At 57.8% G+C, this 26729-nt stretch overlaps 3 protein-coding genes across 4 annotated transcripts; 2 read left to right on the top strand and 1 right to left on the bottom strand.

Moving 5' to 3' along the window:
- The first annotated feature begins 969 nt into the window (after positions 1-969).
- On the top strand, positions 970-16174 carry Abcb8 (ATP binding cassette subfamily B member 8). Its single transcript, XM_047562227.1, has 16 exons — positions 970-1145; positions 3460-3775; positions 4071-4226; positions 4305-4399; positions 4526-4631; positions 5506-5667; positions 5761-5846; positions 5935-6032; positions 6400-6505; positions 9942-9975; positions 10195-10331; positions 10499-10593; positions 10776-10909; positions 11668-11815; positions 13061-13311; positions 13838-16174. Exons 1-16 carry the CDS (start codon positions 1051-1053, stop codon positions 13964-13966), a joined length of 2148 nt encoding a protein of 715 aa, XP_047418183.1. The 5' UTR covers positions 970-1050; the 3' UTR covers positions 13967-16174.
- Positions 16175-17718: 1544 nt separating this feature from the next.
- On the top strand, positions 17719-21516 carry Asic3 (acid sensing ion channel subunit 3). Its single transcript, XM_047561762.1, has 11 exons — positions 17719-18398; positions 19003-19153; positions 19489-19616; positions 19775-19973; positions 20058-20114; positions 20209-20356; positions 20613-20704; positions 20783-20862; positions 20995-21066; positions 21205-21263; positions 21396-21516. The coding sequence occupies exons 1-11, from the start codon at positions 17865-17867 to the stop codon at positions 21472-21474; spliced, it is 1599 nt and encodes a 532-aa protein (XP_047417718.1). The 5' UTR covers positions 17719-17864; the 3' UTR covers positions 21475-21516.
- Positions 21517-21756: 240 nt separating this feature from the next.
- Positions 21757-26650, bottom strand: Cdk5 (cyclin dependent kinase 5). 2 transcript variants are annotated; one of them, XR_007109808.1, is made up of 13 exons: positions 26513-26650; positions 25789-25877; positions 25627-25694; positions 25440-25500; positions 25270-25326; positions 24524-24619; positions 24309-24383; positions 24079-24175; positions 23860-23929; positions 23232-23292; positions 23042-23122; positions 22227-22921; positions 21757-22102 (listed from the first exon to the last, which is right to left on the bottom strand). XR_007109808.1 is itself a non-coding variant. In XM_047561187.1 (12 exons), exons 1-12 carry the CDS (start codon positions 26547-26549, stop codon positions 22835-22837), a joined length of 879 nt encoding a protein of 292 aa, XP_047417143.1. In that variant the 5' UTR covers positions 26550-26650; the 3' UTR covers positions 21757-22834. The 2 variants fall into 2 exon arrangements, 1 of the variants encoding a protein (XP_047417143.1); XM_047561187.1 differs by having other exon boundaries at positions 21757-22921.
- Between the last annotated feature and the right edge of the window lie 79 nt (positions 26651-26729).

Raw genomic sequence — 26729 nt, 5'->3', positions numbered from 1 at the left:
ATCCCAGACCACGCACTGAATAAATAAAGGGGGTGGCTGAAGATGTAGCTCAGTGGTAGAGGGCCCTTGGGTTCAATCCCCAGTGATGGGGTATCAAGTCAATTTATTACAAAGGGCACTTTTCCCTGACATAGTTGGAGGGGAAGGGAACAGGATGAAAGAGGCAGAGCCACTACCCACCAAGATGTCACAGTCCAGTGGGAGGGGCAAATGTGCAAACAAGTAATTACACCTCTGTTAAACAGAGATGCAGTGCTGTTCGCTGTGTTCCACTGGAGCCTCAGGCAAGTCACTCAGACCCGGCTGTCCCTCCAGGAGATAGATGTGATAAACTTAAGTCCTTAACCTCCATAACAGAAGTTCTCAATAACTGAGGAGAAAGGATGTCCGAGGGGTTGACACATCTGGGAGAGCAGAGTTGGGGGTGAGGTATTTGCATTTTAAGACAGTCTCGCTAAGTTGCCAAGGCTGGCCTCGAATTTGCGATCCTACTGCCTCAACTCCCAAGTAATTGGGATCCCAAGCATGCGCCACCGCATCGGACTCCTGCCTTTTGTTTGTTTTTAACTCCCACGGTCGAGTTTTGCTCATTCGCACCCCCACCCCGCCACACCTCCCGCCGGACTCCAGAGCCAGCGTTCTACAATCCCTGAAGACCCCAGGATCTGGACAAGACATCTAGAGACCGTCGGGAAACAGCCCGAGGTCAGCTGACGCACACCGGGGTGGAGGACCAGCTGTACACACCCTCCCTACTACACCCGGAGCAGACCAGAGCCCCGGGCAGGAGGCAGAGCCCCTTCCTGCTCGGCCCCGCCCACAACCGGGGGGTGGGCTAGTTGGGGACTCTATCCAATCACAGTTCCAGAAGGAGGAGGGCGGAAAACGTTTGCTCCAATAATAGCGTGCAACAAAATTGATGTCTCTTTCCACCAATCATCGCTGAGGCGCGAGGGGCCTGTCGGGATGGGGGCTGGAGCCAACATGGAGTTCTCAGTAGGATAAGGGTGAAACTGTTGCTGCCGGCTGCTCCTGTCTTCCTGCCCAAGCATGTTGGTGCACTTGTTTCGGGTCGGGATTCGGGGCGGCCCTGTCCCAGGCAGGTCGCTACCATCCTTTCGATTGCAGACTTTCTCGGCCTTCAGGTAAAAAGGGACAAAGCTGCTCGGAGCCCGAGCATTGACAGGCCGGCGGGACCTGGGGCGCGCCGGGAGATGGAGTCCCCAGGCTCGCGCGGGGCCTGCTGGGAGTTGTAGGCCAGCGCAGCCGGGGGAGTGGAATGTCACTCCCCGGGGAGTTGGCCTCAATTATTTATAGCGACTGTCTGGGCGCCAGCCGGAGGCTCAGCACGCCTGCGTCGGCGAGTAGGCTGAACCCTGCGGGCTCGGTCAGTGACCCACGCCCCGGCCGTACTGCCCACCAGAGGGCGCCACTCCGGCCCGCATCCTCTCTCGCGGAATCGATGTGGCGATTTGGACGAAAATAGTTGTTAGTGTCGAGAAGTTTAACATTGGTGGTGTTTCCAAGATTCAAAGTGAGCCGATCGAAAGTGGTTCCTGGAGCTGGAGGCGTCCCGCAGGAATCAGGGGTCTAGACTCTCCACAGGCGTTGGTCCAGAGAGAGGGATGGGGTGGGAAATAAGCAAGAGTCTGGAAACTACTTCTTGAATATAAGTGCTGTGAGAGAAGGGACTGAATCCCCGTGTCCTGCAGTGAATAATCTGAGGGTGGAACGGGGAAAAGATCGTCAAGGCCCGGTGGCTGGAGCTGTGTCGTTTGAAAATCCATCTGATTGATGGAGGGAGGGCAAGAGCTCTGGCTAGCTGGAGCTGGAAGTACTGGTGCTGGGAAATAATCCACCAATTCTTGGCAGCTATGGAGCCCTTCTCAGAGTCGTAATTTGGAGAAGATGAGAGAAGCTGGAAAGTGGCCACGATAAATTATTAAATGGTTTCAAAACAGTCTGTAAAAAAGAGTGAAGATATTGGTATTATCTAAACCAGAAGAAAACCCAGGGCAAGACATCAAAGAATATTCAAGTATATGTGTGTGCTTTAGTCAGTGATTTTCAATAGATCATGAAATGAATTTAGTAGATTAGGATCATTTAAAAATGAATATAACAGAAATAACTACACTTTTAAAAATTATGGAAAGTGTTATTTTGTGAAGCCTTTCAATTTTGTATATCGAGTATATACAAATACATACGTATGATATATCATATATTACTGTACGGGGTTGTTCTGGGGGGTTGTACTGGATTGCAGTGTAAAACATTGCAGTGGTCAGGCCAGACCGTCCTGTGTTTCTAATGAGGGCATGTGTGCACTCCACAGACATTTGCTCAATATCTATTATAAGTTCTTAGGATTTTTGTTTTCCTGTTTTTCCATCAGCCAATGGAGGGGGAACGTGTGGCCCTTTCCCTCTATGCATTGTCACACCTGGCACTCCAGACCTAGGAAGGGGTAGGGTGATGGGGTGTGACAAGTCCCTTCCTGGTCCTGCTGTGCACAGCCTTCAGCATGTCACATTAGGCAGAGTAGAGCCAGAAGCCGAGTTCCCCTCTTTTCCTAGTGCTGCTGCCCAGGGCATCTCCGCCTCTGCCTTGTGGCGCCGTGTGAGGCTGATGAGGCCCCTCCTGCCTGCTCCATGCCCGGCACTGTGGAGTCCCGATTTCAACTCTGAACTCCACATGGATTTTTTTCATCATCAAGTGAGAGTAAGGGCATCTCCCAGGGAGGCAAGTGGCAAAGGCAGCAGACCATCGATTCTGTACCACAGGGGCCCTATCTGCCATCCCCACCACGAGTAGCACAGTGTCCCACACAGAGTAGGAGCTCACCTTGCTGGTGACCTTGGAGATGTACTTGGGGAGGATTTCTGGCCCTACCTGTAGAACGAGTGCTGTGGACTAGCTGCCATATCATGTGCCCTCCAGCCCTGACTTGCTGTGATTGTGACAGGACAGTCCTGGAGGCCAGTGCAGACCTGGGTTGGTGCCCTTGAAGGCTGAGGAGGGCTATGATGGAGGTGTTGACTGGGAGACCGAGCAGGGGAAGAACACTTTTAAGGTCTGACTTGTGCTCAGCCGTTGCATTCCTTAGCAACGTCACTTGCGTACGTTTGTCTCAGAAGCTGAAGTTGCTTAAGAACTGCCCTGAGAACCTAGCGTGCCGGTGCACACCTGTGGCTCCTGCTACTTGGGAAGCTGAGGCAGGAGGATTGCTTGAGCCCTGGAGTTCCTGGCCATCCAGCACAACATTGTGAGACCTTGTCTCAAAAAACTAGTGAAAAAAACCCCAAAAAACCCAACCCAGAGAAAGACAGTGTCTAGGGCTGAGAAGAAAAGGAAATGCTGCTTCTAGGAAGCTCAGCCGGAAATCAGGGGGTTTGTTGGTCAGTTGAAAGATGGATGACTGGATCCTTAGCCACCAATGACCTTCTGTCTGTGCAGGTCCCCAGATGGCCGCCTCGGCTCCTCCCTCCTCAGGGCTGTGTCCCAGCTGCGCTCACAGCTCCGCGCCCACCTCCCTCAAGCCCCACCGACTCCCAGCCGGAGCCCCTCTGCCTGGTGCTGGGTTGGGGGAGCCTTGCTGGGCTCCGTAGTGCTCCACAAGCAGCCCGGCCGCCTCTGCCTGGTGGCCCTGTGTCAGGCAGAAGAGGCCCCTCCCACCCGCCCTGCACCCTGTGTTGTGGAGTCCCACTTTAACTGGAAGCTCTTCTGGCAGTTTCTGCGCCCTCACGTGCTGGTCCTGGGGGCAGCCATCGTGGTGAGGTTTCCCTGTTCTCCCAGGAGGGGTCTGCAGAAGCCCTGAGCCAGAGCAGGGACGGCATGCTTTCATCAGAAGCAGCAAAGTTGGCCTTGGGGCCCCAGGGTCTGAGAACATCCAGAGGACCTTGCAGGGCAGCCTGGTTTGTAGGATACAGGGATGCAGCGGGGCGGGAAGCCTGGGCTTTAACTTTCCAAGAGGCACTGCTGTTGGGGAGGAAGGGCAGGATCAGGGATGGTGGGGGAGATGGCCCCTCTCTCCAAGCGTCTGTCTACCCTGCCCTACCCGCTTCTAGCTGGCATTGGGTGCAGCGCTGGTGAATGTGCAGATCCCCCTGCTCCTGGGCCAGCTGGTAGAGATTGTGGCCAAGTACACAAGGGATCATGTGGGGAGCTTCGTGTCTGAGTCCCGGAATCTAAGCACACGCCTGCTTATCCTCTATGGCATCCAGGTACTGCAGTGTGGGAGGGCCCAGGGGCACAGCGAAGCTATTCTGGGGCCTCCCTGACTGCACTGGCCTCTCTCACAGGGACTGCTGACCTTCGGGTACCTGGCCCTGCTGTCCCATATTGGCGAGCGCATGGCTGTAGATATGCGGAGGGCCCTTTTCAGCTCCCTGCTTCGGTACTTCAGTGGCAGGGTGTGGGCTAGAGTGACTGATAGCCCAGGGGAGGATCTGGGGGTCAGCCACATCCTGGACTAATGTCTCCCTCTTCCCCCATGCCTGCTGCCTCCGTGTCCCTCCGCCAGACAAGATATTGCTTTCTTTGATGCCAAAAAGACTGGGCAGCTGGTAAGCCGCTTGACAACTGATGTGCAGGAGTTTAAATCTTCCTTCAAGCTTGTCATCTCCCAGGTCAGTGCTCAACCTGTGTGACTCACAAGGCCAGCCCTGTCTGCCCCAGCCCTGACTTCTGGCTGGTGTTGGGTCCACAACCAACGCTCACTACTGTCTGGGAGGGTGTGGGTGAGAGGACACAGCAGTCCATGGCAGGGAGGTACAGAGGCACCGTGCAAGGTCAGCATAGGCCAATTCTCCAGTGGTCTAAAACCCTCCCGGGTGAATACGGTTGGCACATGCCTGTATTCCCAGCGACGTGGGAGGCTGAGGCAGGAGTTCAAGGCCAGCCTCAGCAGCTTAGCAAGACCCTAAGCAACTTAGTGAGACCCTAAATTTTAAAAATATAAAAAGGGCTAGGGATTTGGCTTAGTGGTAAAGCCTGCCTGGGTTCAATCTCCAGTACCAAAATTTAAAAAAAAAAAAAATCCTTTCTACCCGAGAAAGCCTTCCTGAGGACTTAGACCAGACCCTTTTCTGGCAGGAACAAATTCACTTGGCCTGCTCTGTCCCCAGGGTGCCAGTCAGTGACCAGCATGGAGCCCCTGCAGTCGCTCTTTACCACACACATCTTCCCATGGACCCCCTCCATCCCTCTGGCCACGGGGTCATGACACTGGTCCATGATGGTCAAGGGGACATATCCCCATAATTTCTGGAACAGAAAGTGAAGCAAACAGATATTTCTAGGGGAAAAACGGCATGGTCCTTGCCATTCTCACCCAGCCCCCTGGTACCTGCTGATCAGACCCCAGCTCATCAAGAGGGGTTGTGCCTGGTGACTGGTGAGTGCCACTTGGCCTCCCAGGGCCCAGGACTGGTGAGTGAGTACACAGGTAGAGCCCAGGTCCTGCTGCCGCTGCTGCTGGATGGTCTCCCGTCCTCCTCGCAGGGGCTGCGCAGCTGCACCCAGGTGGCCGGCTGCCTGGTGTCGCTGTCCATGCTGTCCACTCGCCTCACTCTGCTGCTGATGGTTGCCACACCTGCCCTGATGGGAGTGGGCACCCTGATGGGCTCAGGCCTCCGCAGACTGTCTCGCCAGTGCCAGGAGCAGGTACTGGGTTCCTGGCTGTGCCCTTCGCCTCGCCCTCATTTCTCTGATCCGCTCTGTCACTCATGTTTCCAACCTGGTTCCTGCGTCCTGCAGGTTGCCAGAGCCACGGGCGTGGCCGATGAGGCGCTAGGCAACGTGCGCACGGTGCGAGCCTTCGCCATGGAGCTGCGGGAGGAGGAGTGAGTCCTGGGTGGGTGGAGCACAAGAGCAGCCCCTTCCCGCACCCCAGCCCAGCTGCAGCCTGAGCGCCTGGCCGCCTCTCCCCAGACGCTACGTCGCCGAGCTGGAGAGCTGCCGCTGTAAGGCAGAGGAGCTGGGCAGGGGCATCGCTCTGTTCCAAGGCCTTTCCAACATCGCATTCAACTGTGAGTGAGGCCTGCCTGGGGGGGACCGGGTTTGTGGGCTGGGGAGGACAAGACAGGTGAGAGCAGCGCTCCCCCGCCATGCTCTGCAGACATCTCTCAGGCACCTTCCTTTGCCAGGTGCTCCAGCTGCTGACACTCGCAGGTAATGGAGGGTGGTGGGTAGATTACTGCAGGACTGCCCAAAAGGGAGCATGGAGGGGCGCCCGCTGCCTGTTTGCAGAGGAGGAGATGGAGCTGTCTAGGAGGAGACCACTCTGCCTGGATTCCCCGTCAGTTGATGACTGTGCAGGCTGGGAGTCAGGACTCACAGACTCATGTGTTGTCCCTTGCCGCTTTCTTCCTCACCACCTGTCCCCTCCCCATGCAGGCATGGTCCTGGGCACCCTGTTTGTTGGGGGATCCCTTGTGGCTGGACAGCAGCTGACAGGGGGAGACCTCATGTCCTTCCTGGTGGCCTCCCAAACAGTGCAGAGGTGAGTGAGGGCTGTTCCCATCCCTGAGAACCCCCCTGGCACCATCCAGAGTCCTGCCTGGTGGAGTCTGGGAGTGCTAGCATGCTCTGGGGGATGGCACCCCGGCCCCAAGCCTGCCCACCTCCCCCACCCCTGAGTTCGGGCTGATGTTGGGCCCATAGCTAAGGCCCAGTGCCATCTGGGGATGTGGACACGGGGACAGGCTGGAGAGTCCCAGCCCTCCAGGCCAATCTGTTGGCTCCACTCTCAAAGGCTGTTGGCATCTCTAGCCTTCCAGACCTCTCACAAGTGTCCCTGACAAACTTTAAAAATGGTTCGTAGTGGTGAAATCCACATAAGGTAGAAGTCATCGCCACTTTGTAGTGCAGTCTGTGTAGCCGTCACCAGTACCCATCTCCAGAACTTGGTCACCTTGCAAAAGTGAGACCAAACCTGCTGAGCAGCACTCCATCCCCCTCCCCAGCCTGCACCCTGCCTTCTGCTGTCGTCTCTGGGACTCCAGTCACTCTGGGATCCTCTTGGAAGTGCGGTCATGCAGCGTCCACCCTTCGGTGACTGGCTGCTTTTGCCTGGCGTATGCTCGGGGTCCCGCGTGTGGCGGGTCAGGCTCTCCCGTTCGGAAGTGAATGGTGTCCCCTGTGTGGCTGGCCCATCCGCCACAAGCTTTTTTTTTTTGGTATAGAGGATTGAACCCAGGGGCGCTTAACCACCGAGCCACATCCCCAGCCCTTTTTGTCATTTAGAGACAGGGTCTCACTGAGTTGCTTAGGGCCTCGCTAAGTTGCTGAGTCTGGCTTTGAACTTGAGATCCTCCTGCCTCAGCCTCCTGAGCCACTCCACAGGCTTTTTAAGGGCTGCCCCCATCCTCTGTCTGGCCATTTCTGGGAAGAGAAGTGAACCCTCTACCCCGGCAAACCTCAGCCTTGTGGCTTGTCACTTCTCACTTGTCAAACTCCCTGCTCCATCGACCCTGCCTGGCATGTGAGGCCACCTGTAGTCCATCAGCCTCCTCAGCCCCAGGACCGCCCAGCGGCCCTCCCTATCTGCCACTCTCCCAGCTCGGCACAGGCAGTTCCTGCTTTGCCTACCCACACCCAGCAACTTTCAGAATACAGAAATAGACGTCATGATAAATGATTAAAGAGTGAGTGTGCCATGATGGATAACCAGAGAGTGAAGACCTGCGTTACCACCAACCATGTCACCCAAGACACCCCCACGTCCTCCCTGCAGGTTCCTGTCCTCCTTCCAGAGCTGGCAGTCCTGATCCTGGCCCCTGTCCCTGCCTGGAGTCTTCTTTGTCACTGTTCCAGGCCCAGATTCTCTTATTTATAGATGTATAGATATATAGATATATAGATTTTTTTTAGTTGTCAATGAATCTTTTATTTTTTTATTTATTTATATGAGCTGCTGAGAATCGAACCTGGGGCCTCTCACACATAGCAGGAAGCACTCTACCCCTGAGCCACAACTCCAGCCCCTAGGCCCACAGTTTCTTTCAGAATCCTTCAGCCTCGAGCTGACTGCCAGTGAGGGAAGTGAGGCTCGCCAGAGGGAAGGACAGACTCCCATTCTCACCCCAAACATAAGGCCCCATCTTGGTCCCAGGCACACATCCCACAAAGCACATTCCATCCGTTTCCAAAGCAGCACGAACTCTGGCCCTGGCCCTGTTTCTGCTCCATGTTCCCTGAGCTGGCCATGTTCAGACCCTCTGGTCCCAGAGAGTCCCATCCCTCCTCTGGACCAGGAACCGTTCTCTGGTGGCTTCAGGATCCAAGTGCTCTGATCATGGGCGAGGTAGGACTTGGGGTGTCCCGTTTGGTGCCCGTGGTTCCCAGTGCTGGATCAGCTCCTTCACCAGACTCAGCTCTGGCCTCTTGGAGCAGGATGATCTTACTGGACCTGAGGCCCCATAAGAAACCCATGGGCCCCCTTAAGAAAATCAGCCCTGGCCCTGCTCCCAAGCCCCTTTCCTTTCTAGCCTCCCCACTGCTCTGCCCAGCTCTTCAGCAGGATTGTGTGATAGCCGCGGGACTGCCCAGGGACAGGCTGTGTTGTCCCAAGGGTCCCTGCCTGCATGGTGTCACCAGCTGCTTGGAAGAGCTAGGTCTTAAGGAAGTTTCTGTTTCCTCCTGGGTCCTGTTGGGCCACGAAGGGCACGGGCGTCAGTGCTGGGTCCGGGGAAGGGAGGAGCGCCGCCCCCGCCTTTGTACCCATCCTAAGTGTTGTTTTGGGCAGAGATGGGTCGGTGCCCAGACAGACCACAGTAGGGGCCAGGCCTGGGCAGAGCACATGGCCTGCGTCCTGCGGCATCACTGAGCGCAAGGTCATTGCCTGCCCGTGAGTCACGTGTGGTTTGGATTTCAGTTGCGGCGGTCCCTTTGCCAGGCCCTAATGGCTTCCAGATCTCTGTGGAGTCGATCTTCCTCCTCATCAACAGATAGCTCCCTGGCCCGGCTCTCCCCTGCCAAGGCCTCCCTCCTCCCTTTGGCAAGGACTGATCGCCCTGAGCCTGACAGAACCACTTCCTGGAGGGCTTTGGGGCTCCTCCCGGCCCCCACCCTGGTACTGGGCGAAGTGAGTCCAGCAGGCCAAGAGTTGCTGGGGAGTCAGTCTTTCCCCTTGCTACAAAGGACCCTGTACACGGTGGCACACACGTGGTCACGGGTCAGCCAGGCCGTTCGGGGACCCATGACTAAGGCTGTTGACTCATCTTCCTCCCAGCTCACGCGGCCAGCCAGGCCTACCAGCCCAGCCAGGACAAAGGCGACCCACTGTCTAGACAGATACACACGCGCCCCATCCTCCATACAACACCTGCAGTAAAAATTTTGTTAGGGAATTTTGTTTTGGGGTCTCCCCAGAGTTCCCCCCCGCAGCCCAGTGGCTTCTGTTTTCTTTCTCTGTAAGGATTTTACTTCATTTTTTTCCACATTTTTTTGGACGTAAGTCATTGCCTCCTAGGAGTCTAGTGTTAGATGTGACCTCCCATGGTGGGCCACACCACCTTGAGCCCTGTCAAAGGCATCTGTGTCATCAGTCTGAGGCCAGAGGTCATGGGGTCAGCTGGGGCCTCCTCCTCATGGACTGATGTCATCCCTCACTTCAAGCCAGCTTCACCCTGCACCCCTAGGCCAGGGCAGCATGTAGACACCCCACTGAAGCTCTGGGCCTTCGTTCCATGTCCACTGCCTCCTGGAGTCCCTCCCAGGTCCTAGGCTAGACCGAGAGTTGTCCTCGTGCAGCCAAGGAGGGAACCAAGGTTCAGTGGTCCAGTGTCACTGGATCCCGGGGTTCTCGCAGCCCCCGACGTCAGCGGACTGCTCTGCACTGGGCCTCAAGCCTCCTGTCCTTGACCTCTCCCATCACGTCCTTCCCCTTCTCACTGGCTCTTGTTGCCACCTCCTCCAACCTGTCCTCTTTCTCCCAGGTCCATGGCCAACCTCTCTGTCCTGTTTGGTCAGGTGAGTACGGAGCCCTGAGGTGGGACACTGGGTATGGACTGCAGTCCCATTCGTCACCTGTGGGTGGGGACGTGGAGGGGGTCCTGACAGCTGGGTCGCAGCCTGGCTCCACGTCCTGCCATGGGGCACCAGGAGTGCTGTCCCCCACCCCAGCACCCAGAGGCGTCTTCCCTGGGAGCCCCCGCTCCCTCCTTACCGCAAACTCCGGGTTCCCTGCAGGTGGTGCGGGGGCTCAGTGCAGGTGCCCGAGTCTTTGAATACATGGCCCTGAGCCCCTGCATCCCGCTGTCGGGGGGTTGCTGCATCCCCAAGGAGCACCTCCGTGGCTCCATCACGTTCCGGAATGTCAGCTTCAGGTCAGCATCGGTGAGCAGGCGTGGGCACAGGCCTTTCTGGGCTGAAGACTGGAGGGGAAGCGGGTGGGAGGTCTGGCTGAAGACCTCTGTGAACAAGGTGCCTCTGGAGGAAGCAGGGCCACGAGGGACCAGGGAGCCTGCCGTGACCGGTTCTCTCTGCTCCCCAGCTATCCCTGCCGCCCTGGCTTTGAGGTGCTCAAGGACTTCACCCTGACGCTGCCCCCTGGCAGGATCGTGGCCCTCGTGGGCCAGTCTGGGGGAGGTAAGGGGAACCCCCCGCTGACTTTCCTCTGGCAGCCACTTGCAGCAGGACTGGGAGCAGCAAGAGCAGCCAGACCCCAGCTCTGCGGCCGCACGCCCTGCCCTGGGTGGGGGGCTTCCACTGCCCTAAGGGTCCCTCTTCCCTTGGGCCCTGGCTCCGCCCTCACGACCCCAAACTCCCAGGAAAGACCACAGTGGCTTCTCTGCTGGAGCGCTTCTACGATCCGACGGTGGGCGTGGTGACGCTGGACGGACATGACCTGCGCACGCTGGACCCCTCTTGGCTCCGGGGCCAGGTGGTGGGCTTCATCAGCCAGGTGTGGCCCGAGGCTGGTCCCTCTCCCCGGGCCACCTCTTCTCAGCCCTCGGGTTTTCCTTTCCTCCCCTCCTCCTCCCGCTACTCCTGCTCAGGGGCCTTGCTTTCTTTGCCATTCCCAGCTGTCTTCTGGGTCCCAGGTGTCCCTACCCTGGACATCTGCAGCTCTGCCCTCATCTCCCAGGGCAGGGACACTTTGCTCCTGCTGACAGGAGGATCCTGCAGCGATGGTCCTGGAACTGCTGGGGGCCCCTGTCCACTGATCCTAGGGAGGGGCCGCTCTTCCTTTGTGGGATGGGGAGAAAAGCAGGCATCCCATGAGGCCAGCCCCAGAGAAGAGGGCCAGGTGCAACACCCTCCTCCTGCCATCCCTGCTGGCCATGCCACCCAGCCCTTCCCACTGCCGCCCCGGGTGCAGGGTTCACCCACCTCTGCTTCCCTTTAATGGAAAGGGGGTGTGCACCCCGGTGATCCCAGCAACTCTGGAGGCTGAGGCAGAAGGATCACAAGTTTGAGGCCAGCCTCAGCAACTTAGGGAGCCCTAAGCAACTTAGCAAGATCCTGTCTCAAAACAAAAAATAAAAAGTGCTGGGGATATGGCTCAGTGTGAAGCATTCCTGAGTTCAGTCCCCAGTACAGACAAAGAGAAAAACAAAAGCACAGAATCTCCTGATGTGTGCGGTTGCTCCTCCACTACTGGGGCTGCTGGGGCGGAGAGGGAGTGTTCCCATGGACTCCATCTCTGTGTCCCCACCCCAGGAGCCAGTCCTGTTTGGAACAACCATCATGGAGAACATCCGCTTTGGAAAGCTAGGAGCCTCTGATGAAGAGGTGTATGCAGCTGCGCGGGAAGCCAACGCCCACGAGTTCATCAGCAGCTTCCCCCAGGGCTACAGCACCGTTGTGGGTGAGTTGCAGAGCTTCTGCTTGGGTCTGCAAGGCTCCATGGTGATGAGGCACAGAAGACAGAGGTGGCTGTATGGGGACAGTCCTGACCCATGTGGCTCAAGCACTGCAGACCATGCAGGCTGCAGGGACAGGCAGGGCTCAGGAGGACCAGAGCACTGGACAGGGAGTGAGAGACAGGGCTGTGACCAAACTAGTCATTCACAGAGCCTACCGTGTCCCAAGCCCAGAGGACAGGGGGACGCTCCTCATAACTGTTCCCCTTCTTCTGGCTCCTGTTTCATTCCTCTTTTCTTACTGTTTAAAAGTGTCCCCTGAATAGAGAAGTTGGTGTCTTGTGTGGGTCTTTCTTCTGACTTCCCAGGAGAGGACTCTGGTGGTTCAGGAAACAGCAGCAGGCTAGAATATGCGCAGGAGGCTTGCAGCTGTAGGTGTCTGCCCGTCTCTGGGGCTGTGCTTACTACCCCACTTCTTGGCTCTGCTGCAGAATGAACCAGCACCTCTCAGGATGGGAAAACAGGAGTTCTCCGCTCTCTTCAGTCTGACCAAGCAGCAGCCTCTGGGCCGGGGGCTTTCTCTAGTCACCTGTTGCTTTTCGTGTTGCTAATCCAGCTATGATCATGTGACTGGGCTCCGCACTGCCCATGGGGAGATCCCTGCCATCTCTCCCCTGGGTGGTGTCCTGCTGTGCCTCTGATCCTGGCCTGCTCCCTGCTCACGTGGGCTTATCAGAGCTGCCCCCTCACTGACCCGAGACCTTGCATCACCTCAAGGTTCTTTCTGGCTCCCCAACTGTCACTTCTGCTCTCCTCTGTGGCCTTCAGATGCCACCATACCTGGAGTCTCCATACTCGAAAGCTCACTTCTGGGTGCTAGCAGGTCCCCAGAGCAGTGGAGCCCAAGTCCAGGCCAACAGCTCAAACCACAGCAGCAGGGCAGGACCACCCGCCTGGCCCAGAGGCCCTGCACGTGAGGAGGCTTGCGTGCTGACTGCTGGTGTTGGTGGTACACACATGCACTGCTCTGCACAAGGTTGTGGGGCCAGGGAGCTGACGGATGACACCCCACCCTTGGAGAGGCAGGACGAGTATTGTAGTGCCGGGACACTCAGGCTGGCAAGAGTACTGTGCCAGGTGGGGAGGGGCCAGAGGGACTGGATGGAAGTTTAGGAAGGACCCAGTGCCTCCCAAGTGTGGAGCTAAGGATCACTTCACCTTGTCCTTCACCTTGTCCTCTCCCTACCCAGGTGAGCGGGGCACAACCCTGTCTGGTGGCCAGAAGCAGCGCCTGGCCATTGCCCGTGCCCTTATCAAGCAGCCCACAGTGCTCATCCTGGATGAGGCCACCAGCGCACTGGATGCTGAGTCTGAACGGGTGGTGCAGGAAGCCCTGGACCGGGCCAGCACTGGCCGCACTGTGCTGGTCATTGCCCACCGGCTCAGCACTGTCCGTGCAGCCCACCGCATCATTGTCATGGCCAATGGCCAAGTCTGGGAGGTCAGAGTGGGCCTGGGGAGTCGGGCAGCAGCTAGGGTGGCTCTGGCCATGGACAGTGGGTGGGCAGCATAGAGGAGCAGCACGTCCAGCCCAGCCCCGAGTTCTGGAAGCAGCATCCCAAAATGCAGACGTTCCCACCCGTAAACAAGCCCCGGCACCTCGGGTCTGGTTTCCTCCCCGTCCCCTGGCCTAGAGGTTACGGGGAAAGTAGATGGTGCTGGAGGCAGAGGCAGGTCCCAGGGCAGGGCTATCCACCCAAGAGCTGAGGGCAGAGGCCACACCAGGGATCCAGATGGGACCAGTCGGGAGCAGACCTTCAGAGAGCTTTTGGGCTTGACTCATAGACTCAGCCCAGGGCTGGGGGGCGCCAGGAAGAGTGAGCATTCTTCCACAGTCCTGTGGAGCAGAGGGGTACCAACACAGCTGAAGGTTACTGGCTTAAGTGACCAGGAACCCAATGGCTAATAACAGCCAGCCCTGCCAGGACTCCATTGGGTGACCCTCAGGCCCTTCTTCCCCATTCCAGGCTGGGACCCATGAAGAGCTTCTGAAGAAGGGTGGACTCTACGCAGAGCTCATCCGGAGGCAGGCCCTGGACACCCCACTGACGTCAGACTCGCCTCGGGAAAAGCCCAGAGACCCCAGGAACCACTAGCACAAGTCCTGAGAATGGCCCTCTGAGGTCTGGTTGCTGCCTAGCATCAAGGACAGGCTCAGCTGGGGGAGCTGTCCAGGGACTGGGCCCCTGGAGGACCAGCATGCTGGGTGTGGCTGCGGCTGCTGCCTCCCCACTCAATAAAACCAGGCCCACCAGCTGAGCAGGAGGAGGGATCCCTCCCACCCACACCCACCCCTGCTGATTGCCACCTCCTTCCTGCCGGAGCACAGTCTTCGGGCTGCACGTGCTGAGGCAGAAACCCCAAGGCTCCAAGGCCCTTCCACTCGTCTCTCTCCACCCCAACTCTACCTAACAGCCGGAAGTTGTCTGGACCCCCAGCTCCAGGGAATTTTGAAAATTCAGAGTCCAGCAGTAAGCCTGGGAATGTGACCTAGGCTCTTCCCCACTCTTGCTAGGGCCTCGCTTCCTAGACAGGACTGACTCTCCCACCCAAATGTCCCCACTGCCTCTCTGGCCCTGGGAAGAGGAGCCTCCCCTTGGTCCATCTTCCACAGAGCCTCCCTTCCTCCCCACTCCTCCATTACCACAGTCTTAATATCTGGATTTCGCCTCCCCACTCTCCTCCAAGGGGACAGATGCTTAACAGGGACCACGTGCGTCAGGGTAAGAGGAGTGGGACATGGGGGTCCATTCCCATGAGAAACGCCCAACCCACCTGGTTCTCTACTACTGGCCCTGCCCTGTGTGACTTGAGTCTTCGACCTGATGAGACTGTGGGCCAGCCTCCTGCTTGAAGGAGACAGAAGGGACCTGCTGCACACCCAGAATACTCAGTGGGCCCATGGCGCCCACAGGTACAAAACCAATAGGGAGTAGTTGATGCCCAGGCACAGGGAGGCTCATGGAGAAGGTGGGATGGGGGCCTCACCTTAGAAGGGGATGGACAGACAGCCCTAGTGACATGGGCTTATGGTCCCAAAGCTGTGAATGAGGCAGACCTGGGTCCCAGCTGGCTTCAAAGAGTCCGAGAAAGGCACTATGAAGGACTCTTGGACTGCACTGGCGCCCAGGACCAGGAGCAGTCAAGACCTCACATCCCTACGATGCTACAGATGTACCAGCCCTCCTGATCAACTCCCAGGGCTGGTGGCCTCCTGCCTTGATGCTGCCCAAGTCACTTCCCACTGAGGATCTTCCCCAATCCAGCCATATCCGGACTGGGACTCCGTGGGCCTGGGGAGAGCGTTGCCTGTGCCGCACCTTTAGAACCAGCCAAGCCCTTTGCATTTTTTCCTGCAGCGAAGAGGTGTTGCCATGTTTCAGGGGACAGGAGCAGTGGTATGCAAATTAAGAAGAGAAATACTTCCAGGAGGCCAGCCTGAAAGAGGCAGCAGTGGCTTAGGTGTGAGTGCAGGAGCCAGGTTGGGACTTGAAGCCTCTGTGGGCCTGGGTTCAAACCAGATGCTGTTATAGGGATAAGCCATGCAAAAGCCCCAGGGTTCCAGCATACTTGTTTGGTATCCTGCTTCCTGACTGATAAGAGGTTGCATCTCTAGGTAGTGGCAGCCTAGGGAGCAGAGCTCGGGCCTGCCTCCAGGCTGCTTAGCCACTAAGCCCCTGGAGCCTGGAGCAGGGACTTAGCTTCCTAGCTAGGCAGCTCCTGCTTCCCACCCAGCCCCCAGGCCCAGGCTGCCCAGTCACCTTAGGACACCAGATTCCAGGTCAGCCTACAGCTTCAAGATGGCTCTTCCTGAACTGCCCTCCACCTACAGCCTGGAGAAGTAGAGACACCCACGGCCAGTCAAGCGGATGAGTTGTGCATCTGCACTCACTGGCCCTGTAACTTCACCTCGACCTTGCTGTGCCCGCTACTCAGCAGAGATCACAGCCTGACTGTGCTTGGTCTTGAGAAGTCTTTTCCCAGGAGTAAACGGGATGACCTGCAGTGAAGTACTTAAAAGACACGGTGCAACAGCCTGGCACAGTGGTCATGTCTGTGCTACAAGCCGTCATATTCACTCATCCCGCTAAAGTATTACACACCTATCCCACGCCACTCAGCCTACCATGGGCCCTGGCCCCCAGAAGTTTGTGGGCTTGGGAAGACAGCCATTGGAGCCCGGTACAATTATATTTGGCTGTTGGAACTATGTGCCTCCTACTCAGCTGGAAGCCACCAAAATAAATCTGGTGGCCTACAATGCTTCTTGGACAAGATGGAGTAGAAATAAATTGCAGTAAATTAATGGAGATAAGCCTGCATTCTCAGATCCACAGGGAAGTGTTCAGCAATTCTCCAGTCGGGGTAGATGACTGTTTCACCAGCATAGAGTTTGACACATGAGGACCAGGCCTGGCAGTTCCCTATGTAGGTGCTCCCAGAGCAACCCCTGCAGCTCTGAGCTGGGCCACAACGCTTGTGCTTGGCCTGACCCCTTGCCCCACTGCAGGCCAGCTAGCACAGTCCTGTGGACAGCAACTGTCCCTGAAGTTCTGCTCCAATTGCTGGAAGTCTCCCTGCCCCACCTTTTCTACTCTTCTTTCTAGATAGTGGGAAGCATCTCTGGTCAGATCCAGTGCCAGCTCTGTCCCCTCAAGGGCACACACAGCTGGCTCAATGGCATAGAGTCCTTTCTTTAGAAGAGCTCCATGCTGAACGGGCGCATGTGCTCCCTCCTCCGATACTGGTGGGAGTACAAAATGGCATAATTGCCATGAGGGAATTTGGTGACATCCACCAAATTACTAACCTGTGGCCTTTTGACCCAGTGATTCTATTTCCAGGAGTTTACATCGGTGCACTGGCATTGACCACGATACTGATGGGAAGACTGGAAACCCCCCATGGGCATCAGTAGGGGTGTGGTTAGACAAACAACAGCCATTCATCCAGTGGAATTACTGGAATATGGCCACTTTTAAAGATGGGGTTTTCCAGGTGCTGGGAATCACATGGTCTCTGGGACGTGGTCAGTGAAAAGAGACGTGAAGTCATAGGGTAGCAGGTGAGCCCACAATCACTGTGGTAGAGGCCAGCCTCACCAACAGGAGAGCCTGAGTATAGGGAGGTAGGATCTGATGTGTAGGAAAAAGTGCCCCTGAATGTGGACCTAAAGAGCACCCTGGCCATCCAGTGTAGGTTGGGATGCTGACAGCAAAGGAAGAGATCTGCCAACGTCAAACTTCCCACTATTCTCTAGTTTGGTCAAAAGCCAAGTCCACTCAAAGAACAAATGATCCCAGGTGGGGTAGTAGGAAGGCAGGAGAGGTGAAATGAGGGAGGGGCTGGAGCAAGGGTCAGTGACTGACCCGCAGATCTGATGTGCAGAGGCTGCACCTGGAGACCCAGAGTGTCCTACTGGCACCCCCAGTTCCAACTTATCCCCTTCAAGCCCTACCCAGGACTGCTGTGGTTTCCTCCTGGCGCCTCTGGTCTCTGACAGGAACCACCCCCCCCATGCTGCACTAATGGCTCCGTCTGGGGCCCCAGGGACCTTCCCCGCCCCCCAGACTGCTCTGCTGGCCCCCTTGCCCCACTCTCTGTTGAAACCCAATCCTCTGCAGCAGCGCCAGCTCAGCACCGCCTGGACACTGCTCTGCAGCCCCTGCCTGCCTCTCTTGCCTGCAACCTACCTGGGCTTTGCTGCAGAGCCCCCCAGTCCAGCGCTGAGCCCAGGGGAGCCACCACCTGTTTCTGGGGAAGGCCAAGCTGGACCAGCAAGTCAACACACCCAGTCCCAGCAGGCCAGTGCCTCCTGCTTGCCTCCCAGTCTTGGTTCCTCCCCTCCTCTCTTTGCCTACCTTCTCCTTCCCTTTCCTCACCTGCCTGGCTCCCCAAGTCCTATCTCCACCCCTGCCAGTCCTCCAACCCATTTGTTCCAAGTCCCTGGGTCACCAGCCCCAGAGACTTCTCAACCCTCCCTGGGCTCCAGCCATGAAGCCCCCCTCAGGGTTGGAAGAGGCCCGCCGGCCAGCCTCAGACATCCGAGTGTTCGCCAGCAGCTGCACCCTGCATGGGCTTGGCCATGTCTTCGGCCCCGGTGGCCTGACCCTGCGCCGTGGGCTGTGGGCCACAGCTGTGCTCCTGTCGCTGTCAGCCTTCCTCTACCAGGTGGCTGAACGGGTGCGCTACTATGGGGAATTCCACCATGAGACGACCCTGGATGAGTGTGAAAGCCACCGGCTAACCTTCCCGGCTGTCACTCTGTGCAACATCAACCCTCTGCGCCGCTCGCGTCTTACACCCAACGACCTGCACTGGGCCGGTCCTGCGCTGCTGGGCCTGGACCCCGCTGAGCACGCCGCCTTCCTGCGCTCCCTGGGCCGGCCCCCCGCACCACCCGGTTTCATGCCCAGTCCCACCTTTGACATGGCACAGCTCTACGCCCGAGCTGGCCACTCCATTGAGGACATGCTGCTGGACTGCCGCTACCGAGGCCAGCCGTGTGGGCCCGAGAATTTCACTGTGGTGAGCTACCCACCCTATCCAGAGACCACACTCCCCAGCACTGCCAGGCAGGCTGTCCCAAAGCCAGAAAACCCTAGCACTGCCCTGCCAGCCCTTCCTTCCTGGAGCATGGCATTCCGTTCAGCCCAGGAAGGGGCCCTGGGGCCCCCTTCTCATCTCCCAACGCAACAGCAGTGAAATTCCTGGCCCGGGCACTCCTGCAGGCCTAAGGGCTGACCTATGGAGACCCTACTACTGGAGAAGGGGACTCTCCAGTGACTAGTCTAGGCAGAAGAGCCCTCTCTCTGCCATTAAAAGGGGATTTAGACTTGCTTTCCTCTGCCTCTTCAAAGTTCTGCCGGCCCCAGAGGAGGGCAACTGGCTGCTTCCTTTTCCCTGTAGGCTGTGCCCTGGGCTTTGGCGGGGGGAGTTGGGGGCCGGAGCAGCTCTAGTGATGGATGGTGTCTGAGAGGGTTCAACCACATGCATCTGCATGGGGGGCAGGGGCATCAAGAGGTGGGCTTCAGGGTTCAAAGGGGAGACCCAAACAGAGTATAAGGAGGGGAGAGTGCCCAGGCCCATGTGCTTTCCTGGGGGAGGGTTGCCACCCTGTCTGCACCCCCAGATCTTCACCCGAATGGGGCAGTGCTACACGTTCAACTCGGGTGCCCACGGGGCAGAGCTGCTCACCACGCCCAAGGGTGGTGCAGGCAATGGGCTGGAGGTCATGCTGGACGTGCAGCAGGAGGAGTATCTGCCGGTGTGGAAGGACATGGGTACGGAGCACATGCATCGGATGGGGAACTCAGTTGGGGGGCCAAAGCCTGGGGGGGGGCGGCACACACTTGCAATTCCAGCTACTTGGAGGCCTGAGACATGAGGATGGCAAGTTCTGAGGCCAGCCTGTGCAACTTAGGAAGGCCCTGTCTCAAAAACAAAAGCAATAAAAAGAGGTGGGATGGGTCTCAGTGGTAGCTGCTTACCCAACCTCCATCCCCAGTGCTGGAGAAAGGGGGAAAGGATAGGGGGAGGAGGGGAGGGGCTCAGGTGCCCTTTCCAGTTCTGGGGAGAAGGGGCTGCCATCTCAGTCCTCAAAGACCCCTCCCTGCAGAGGAGACCCCGTTTGAGGCGGGGATCAGAGTGCAAATCCACAGCCAGGACGAGCCCCCCGTCATCGACCAGCTGGGCTTCGGGGCTGCCCCCGGCTACCAGACATTTGTGTCTTGCCAGCAGCAGCAAGTATCCTCACCTGTGCCTCCTTCAAGGTTGCTAGCCCCCTCCTTCCCCCTGCACCACCTCAGCTCCTAAGTCCGCAGTTGCTCCCCTTCTCCCGCACCGGCGGAACCCTAGTGACTTCTCGCATTCTCCCTTAGTCTCCTTAACCCCGTCCCTCACAGCTGAGCTTCCTGCCACCGCCTTGGGGCGACTGTAGTTCGGTATCTCTGGACCCCGACTTTGAGCCAGATCCCTCTGATCCCCTGTCCCCCAGCCCTACTCCCAGCCCCAGTCCTCCCTATAGCTTAATGGGATGTCGCCTGGCCTGCGAGACCCGCTACGTGGCTCGAAAGTGCGGCTGTCGAATGATGCACATGCCTGGTAAGGGGTGGGGTCCGTGTCCTGGGGTAGGGTGGAGACTCAGGGACGCTGGGGCTCCTGAAGCTGCTTCCTCCCCAACCCCAGGCGGCGCACCGGTGTGCAGCCCTCAGCAGTACAAGGACTGTGCCAACCCGGCCCTGAGTAAGAGACAAGCCTCCTGGTCCCCACCCCGCTCCGCCCTTGACCCCGACGCCGCCGGCCGCCGGACCCTGACCCCAGGCTCTGTGGCCCGCAGACTCCATGCTGCGGAAGGACGCGTGCGCCTGCCCCAGCCCGTGCGCCAGCACGCGCTACGCCAAGGAGCTCTCCATGGTGCGGATCCCCAGCCGCGCTGCCGCCGGCTACCTGGCTCGGAAATACAACCGCAGCGAGGCCTACATCGCGTGAGCCCCACTCCAGCGAGCGAGGGGCTCCTGGCGGGGGGCGGGCACGGCCGGCCCAGGCAGTCACATCCTCAGGAGCTGCCTGGGACTCTGGACAAACCGCTCAAACTCTCCGGCCGGCGGGGGGGTGGGGTGGGGGGGCAGTGACATCCCTCCCAGGGTTCTTGAAAGAAGCGAGAAGCTCCACATCTCTTTTCTACCAGCAGCCAGCACCAAGGAGTAGCCAGCGAACATTCGGGACTTTCTTCTCCTCCAGGGAGAACGTGCTTGTTCTGGACATCTTCTTTGAGGCCCTCAACTATGAGACAGTGGAGCAGAAGAAGGCCTATGAAGTTTCGGAGCTGCTTGGTGTGTGCTGAACGCCCAGGGTCTGTGGAGGTGTGGGCGGGGCAAGGGGCTGAGTTGACAGGCGCCCTGCTTCCACAGGCGACATTGGGGGCCAGATGGGGCTGTTCATCGGGGCCAGCCTGCTCACCATCCTTGAGATCCTAGACTACCTCTGTGAGGTGGGCCTGGGCCCCAGCTGGGGGAGGGAGAGAGCGAAGGTCAGCTCTCCTCAGCCCAGTAAGTCCTCTGCAGCCAGTCGGGTTCAGGGGGAAGGTTTATACTGGTCAGCTCCCACTGCTGCTTGCCCTCAGGTGTTCCGAGACAGGGTCCTGGGGTATTTCTGGAACCGAAGGCGCTCCCAAAGGCACTCCAGCACCAATCTGGTAACAGCCCCTCTTCCTTCCCTGCGCCTCCAGCAGCCCCCTCCTGCAGCCTGGAATACTTCCCTGGTGGGGAGTCGGGGAGACATGTGTAGTGACCCAGGCTGGTCCCCACCTCTAACCCTCTCTTTCCTCTCACAGCTTCAGGAAGGGCCGGGCAGTCATGGAACCCAAGTCCCCCACTTCAGTCTGGGCCCCAGGTAACATAAAATGGCCAAGATCAAGGGAGGAGGGGCAGAACAGGTCCAGAGGGTACAGTCCAGGTCCTGGAGGGCAGGCATAAGGCAGCAGGTGAAAGGTCCTTGCCCCAGTGCTGTGGCCTATCTCCCCAGGCCCCCCACCCCGCCCTGTGCTGTCACCAAGACTCTGTCTGCCTCTCACCGCACCTGCTACCTCGTCACCCGGCTCTAGACATGCTGTGTGTGACCTCAGGGTCACACTTTGACATCTTGAATGCCCAGCATCTTTGCTATCTTCACCCCAAATAAAGTTTTCATGTTTCTGCCTCAGGTGTTCCTCTTATAGAGCACAGGCTAGCACGGCCAAGGTCAGCTCTCCTCAGCCCAGTAAGTCCTCTGCAGCAGCTTCAGCTAGATACCACTTCTGTGAGGCCTGCAAAACTGGGCCCCAGTTAGCCCTCACAAATCCCTGAGAGAGGATGGTAGTACAAGGATATCAGTCATTTGCACCTCAGTGTGAATGAATTTATCAGAAGACATCAGAGGACAGGTCTCCCCCAAACCCAGGGCTCAGGTGTGCTGGCCTCGAGGAGGCTTGGTCAGTAGGTACCGAGACTATGAGGCTCTGACCGAGAGCCCAGCAAGAAGTAGTGAGGAGTGGGGATGACAGGAGGGCTGGCTCTTCCACTTCTAAGAACACGAGCTGGTGTCCTGCCTTTGAAGGCCATGGTTCTTCTCCAGTTGGGACCAAGCGTGGCACACAGTCTGTCTCCGTGGGAGCAGTTCTTGCTTCCTCAACTCCCCACAGGAGCAGAAGGCCCCGGAAATGATGGAGCTGGGAGCACCCTCCCTTCCTCCTCCTGCCAGGAAGGACACCCCAGGCCCTGGCCTCAGGTCCAGTTTCCTGCTCTTGCTGCATCCCCAACCATTGGGAAACTGGCAGAGAAGGAAGTGGGGGAGGGAGTGATCCTCGTAGAACCATACCTTTGGGTCTCTCCTGTCCCAGTCTGCAGGCCTGGGTATGGGGTGCTGAAGGGGGAAAGGTCCATGCGGGATGTGGAGGGCACAGGGAGAGACCCAGCCCTTTCCTCCCCATCCTGGTGGAAGCCATCTTTGATCTCAGATGCCAGCTGCCTAACCCCTGGGGACTATGTCTGGCCTTCCTAGGCAGAGGGAGGATGGGGTGTACATAAGTGCGGAAGCACAGAAGTGCAGGGCCAACACTGCCTTGACCCCAGCAGGAAGGGGTGGGGTCAAGGGTCAAGGCCTCCTAGCCCCTGGTCTCAAGGCCACTTAGAGTAGCAGAGAGTTGGGTGTGCCTGAGCTGGATGAGGGGTGGCAGAGGGTGGTAAAGGTGGAGCACGTTCCCCAGCACCCCCTTCAGACCCACCCTACCACTACATCAGCAGACTGTGGGAAAGGAGCCAATTTATGAAATTAAATAAAGTCCATGGGGAGTGGAGATCACAGGCCAGGGCAGCTTGACCCTGGCCAGGCCCAGCACAGCTGGAGCTCAATACCCCCTCCTCACCCCTCCCACAAGAGGGCTTAAATAGGCCAGGCCCTGGCCTGGCATCCAGGGATCCCAGGGCCTAGGGGGGACAGAAGTCAGAGAAGTAGGGGTGCTGCAGGGCCTCCTCCGCTGAGACACGCTGGACAGGGTTACACTTCAGGAGGTTCTGGAGATAGGAGGGAGCAAAGGTGGGGGCAGGTCAGGTCAGGCTGGTTGCCAGAGCCCCACCCTCCCCTCATTCCCCTGGAGAAGAGCTCCAGTCCCATCCTCTACCCTGGTCACCTACCTGCAACAGGTCCCTCCCTGTGGCATTGAGCTTGGGCACGACATTCACCAGGGATGTTGTGGCTGGGTACATTGGGTAGGGCTGTGGAAGGGCAGAGGGTTAGACCAGGGAGGCTGGGTGTGGAGGCTGCTGGGGCTGTGAGGAAAACTGATCTCTGATGAACCACAACTTTCCCCATCCCCCATCACACCTTGTAGTCTGGCAGCTTGGTCATGGCTGGCCACTGCTCCTCAGTTGGCGTCCCCAGCAGCGTATCCATGGGGTCAAGGGTCACTCATGGAAAGGGCTGCATCTGTACCTTCCAGGCAGGGTTAGGGGCTCTGCCCTCCCAGGGATAGGATTACTCATTCCCACCTGCCCTCCTCTCCACCTGTCCCTACTCTACCTGCTACCTCAAGATAAGCAAGCCCCAAGCCTGTGACACATATTCTCATAGCATGGTGTTTACAGGGGCCAGGTGTGTTCCAAATGCTCAGCTAGCCCAAACCCTGGTGTCTCTGCTCCTAATGAACGAGTTGTCCTTCTCCCACAAAAAAAATGTTCCCTGCTTCTTCTGGCTCCTTCACCCTAAGGACACCCCCCCGACCTCAGACATTCCCCCTGGCTGCCTCCTTCCCACGCACTCCTTGCCTATAAGCCTCACCTGCTCAGGGCTATCGGCTCTTCTACCCTCTCGGAAGCAGCCCTGGGCCCTGTGGCCCTCGCCCAGGCCATCGCCCACCCTCCCTCCTGCTCTAAGTTCCCTGCCCACTCCCCTTCCAGAGTGAGGGTAAGGATAGTGGGCAAGAAACAGAGGGGGCAGGGGAAGTGAAGGATATCGGAAGATCCTCTTCAGCTGGTCATCCACATCGTTGCCAGGGAAAAGCGGCCGCCCGGCGTTAGCCAGCTCTGGGAGGAAGAGAGGGGCATGTGGCCCCTCATGCTAGAGCAGGCTGGTCCTCAAGAGGCCCACTCCCTTCCCCCAGAGGAAACCCTCCAGGTCCTATTATCAACTCAAATGGGAGAGAAAGTATCCGCGCAGAGCCCCAGCATCTCACCTGCAAAGATGCAGCCAGCTGACCACATGTCAATGGACGTGGAGTACAGCTTGGCTCCAAAGAGGACATCCGGTGGGCGGTACCACAGTGTGACCACCTGAAGAAGACACCATCCACAAGGACCCCCGACTTTGAGGGCTGGGACGCAGGTGCAAGGAGGCTCAGAGACAAGGAGAAAACAATGCAGTGGGTCTCGGTCCCCCACCTCAGGTCCCACTTCCCAGGCTCACCTCAGCAGAGTAACAGCGGACTGGGATCCCAAAGGCGCGAGCCAAACCAAAATCAGCCAATTTCAACTCCCCATTCTAAGGGAAGATGAGAAGTGATGTGGAGAAGAGCTTTCAAACAGCACTGGGGTAGGCTCCAGTTCTCCCAGTCTGCCCACCCAGGACGCCCAATCCCTGGCTGCAGTTTCCCATCCTCCCTCCTCCCCAGAGAGCTATACCCTGTTTATGAGGAGGTTCTGGGGCTTCAGGTCCCTGTGCAACACGTTGCGGCTATGACAGAATCCCAGGCCTTTCAGCAGCTGGAAAAGGAATGACTAGAGAGAAGCAGGGGGAAAGGAGTCAGACACCTGAATGGGTGGGACTTGCTGCCCGCCTCACCCTTTGCCATGCCCTGGAGCCCAACCAGTTTGCAGCACCAAGCTCAGCAGGACACCATCCATTCATTACCAAGGGCCTGCTTTGCATGGTGCTGAGCATTAGAGATAAAGCAGTGAACAAGTTAACCCTGCTCCCCACGTTTTTGGACCTTTCAGCCTGGTGGGCTGCCTTCCCAGTCCAAGCTTATTGCCCCAACCTAGCCATACTTGAGCACACATGCACCATAACCATCAGTGCAAATGGAGTGCTACAGACTTATTCCTGAACTGCTTCTCCTGGAACCTGGGCCAAGGCCTTTGATCTGGGGCCTAGAACAGTGCCTGGTGCAAAGCATTCAGTACTTGTTGAATGAGAGAAATGTATCCCTATGAGCTTCCTTTTCTCATCTCTTACATGCAAATAACATCACTGTTACCATGCAGGTCAAAACAGACTTTGCTCCCTAAGACTGGAGGCTCGTGGAGGGCAGAATTGAGGTGTGTTCATTCCCTGACACTCCAGAGCCCAAACCTGCACTGAAGGAGTGCTTATACTGAATACAGACCTCACCCAGTTTTGATGAGTGCCCTGAACAACCCTCCCTAACCTTCACAATCTCAGGATCAAGGTCACCATTGCAGCTGTCAAAATACTTCTTCAGGTCCTAAAAACAGATGGGGGTGGGAGAAAATGGGGGTCAGAATTTAAGCTCGGTCTATATCCTCCCAAAGCCCCTGTGTCCTCCCAAAACCACTGCTCCCCACAGTGATCTTTTACCTGATCACAGAACTCAAAAACCAAAGTCAGCTTCTTGTCACTATGCAGAACATCATGAAGCCTAAGAGGAAGGAAGGGCTCAGCCAGGTCCAAAGTTGGCCCCTAACATCCCAATAGCAGCCCAGCCCAACGCTGAAGGCCCCCTCTTCCAGAAACCACACAGGCAAGGAAGGCCTTGGGGGCACACCTGACAATGTTCTTGTGCTTCAGTTCCTTGAGTAGGCAGATCTCCCGGAGGGCAGAACTCGGCACACCCTACACAGGAGAGAGGCGAGGCAGCAGTCAAAGACCACCCACCCCACCCCAGGTCTCAACGCTACCTCCCGGCCTGCCCGGTGCCCCATCCTACCTCATCATCATCATCCAGTCTCACCCTTTTCAGAGCCACAATCTCATGGGTCTCCCGGTTTTTGGCCTTGAATACAGTTCCATAGGTGCCTAGGGGAAAGAAGCCAAGGATGAGGGAAAGCAGGAGCATCCTTTCCCATCTTAGGAAATCCCTCCGGGGAGTGGGCAGCCTCCTAGGGTGCTAGGGAAGGTTTTCAGGGTGAAGGCCAGGCGAATAGCTTTGTGAGTGAGGATGCGGCAGGTGGGGAGGGGCAAGAAGGTCCCTGCAAAGGCTTCAGGACACCAGCAGGAGGGAGAGTCTGCAGCCAAGGTAAGGAGGTTTATAATAGAGGCGGTGCTCCGGGAAGGTCTGGAAACAGGAGGGATGTGGGAGAGAACCGAGGGCCCGCAGAAATGTTGAGCTTGGAGGTCTGCAGAGACCTGAGGTTGTGGGGATCGAGGTGAGGTTTGCGAGTGGTGCCGAGGCTAGAGATGGGATATGTAGGAAGTGCCGCGGTAGGGAGGTCAGGTCTACAGGGAGCGCTGAGGTTACGAGTGGGAGTCTGCAGGAAATGCTAACATGGGGAGGAATGGTTGCACGGAGTGTTGTGCTCAGCGGCCAGGGCTTCTGCCAGGGCTGAGATCAGAGCTGTAGATATTGCTGACGGTAGGGGAGCCGGGGCTGCAAGGAATGCTGAAGGGTCTGCAGAAGAAGACCTTGCAGGAACATCTCCTGGTTCCATTACCTTCCCCAATCTTCTCCAGTTTCTCGTATTTCTGCATTGCGGCGGCCGGGGGGACCCCTGCGGGCCCTCGGTTCTAAGACTCCGGCCCCGGCGTTGCAGAGGAGGCGGTACCCAAGTCTCTGAACCCGTCCCGCCCCGCTGCCCGCGCACGAGCTTCTGGGACTTGTAGTCTTGGCACGGCCAGGCTTCCCAGTAAGGCCTGGGCTCAAGGACTACA

The sequence above is a fragment of the Sciurus carolinensis genome, chromosome 8 (assembly GCF_902686445.1).
Source record: "Sciurus carolinensis chromosome 8, mSciCar1.2, whole genome shotgun sequence".
Classification (NCBI taxonomy): Eukaryota; Metazoa; Chordata; class Mammalia; order Rodentia; family Sciuridae; genus Sciurus; species Sciurus carolinensis.
This window is presented reverse-complemented; position numbering and strand designations above follow the sequence as displayed.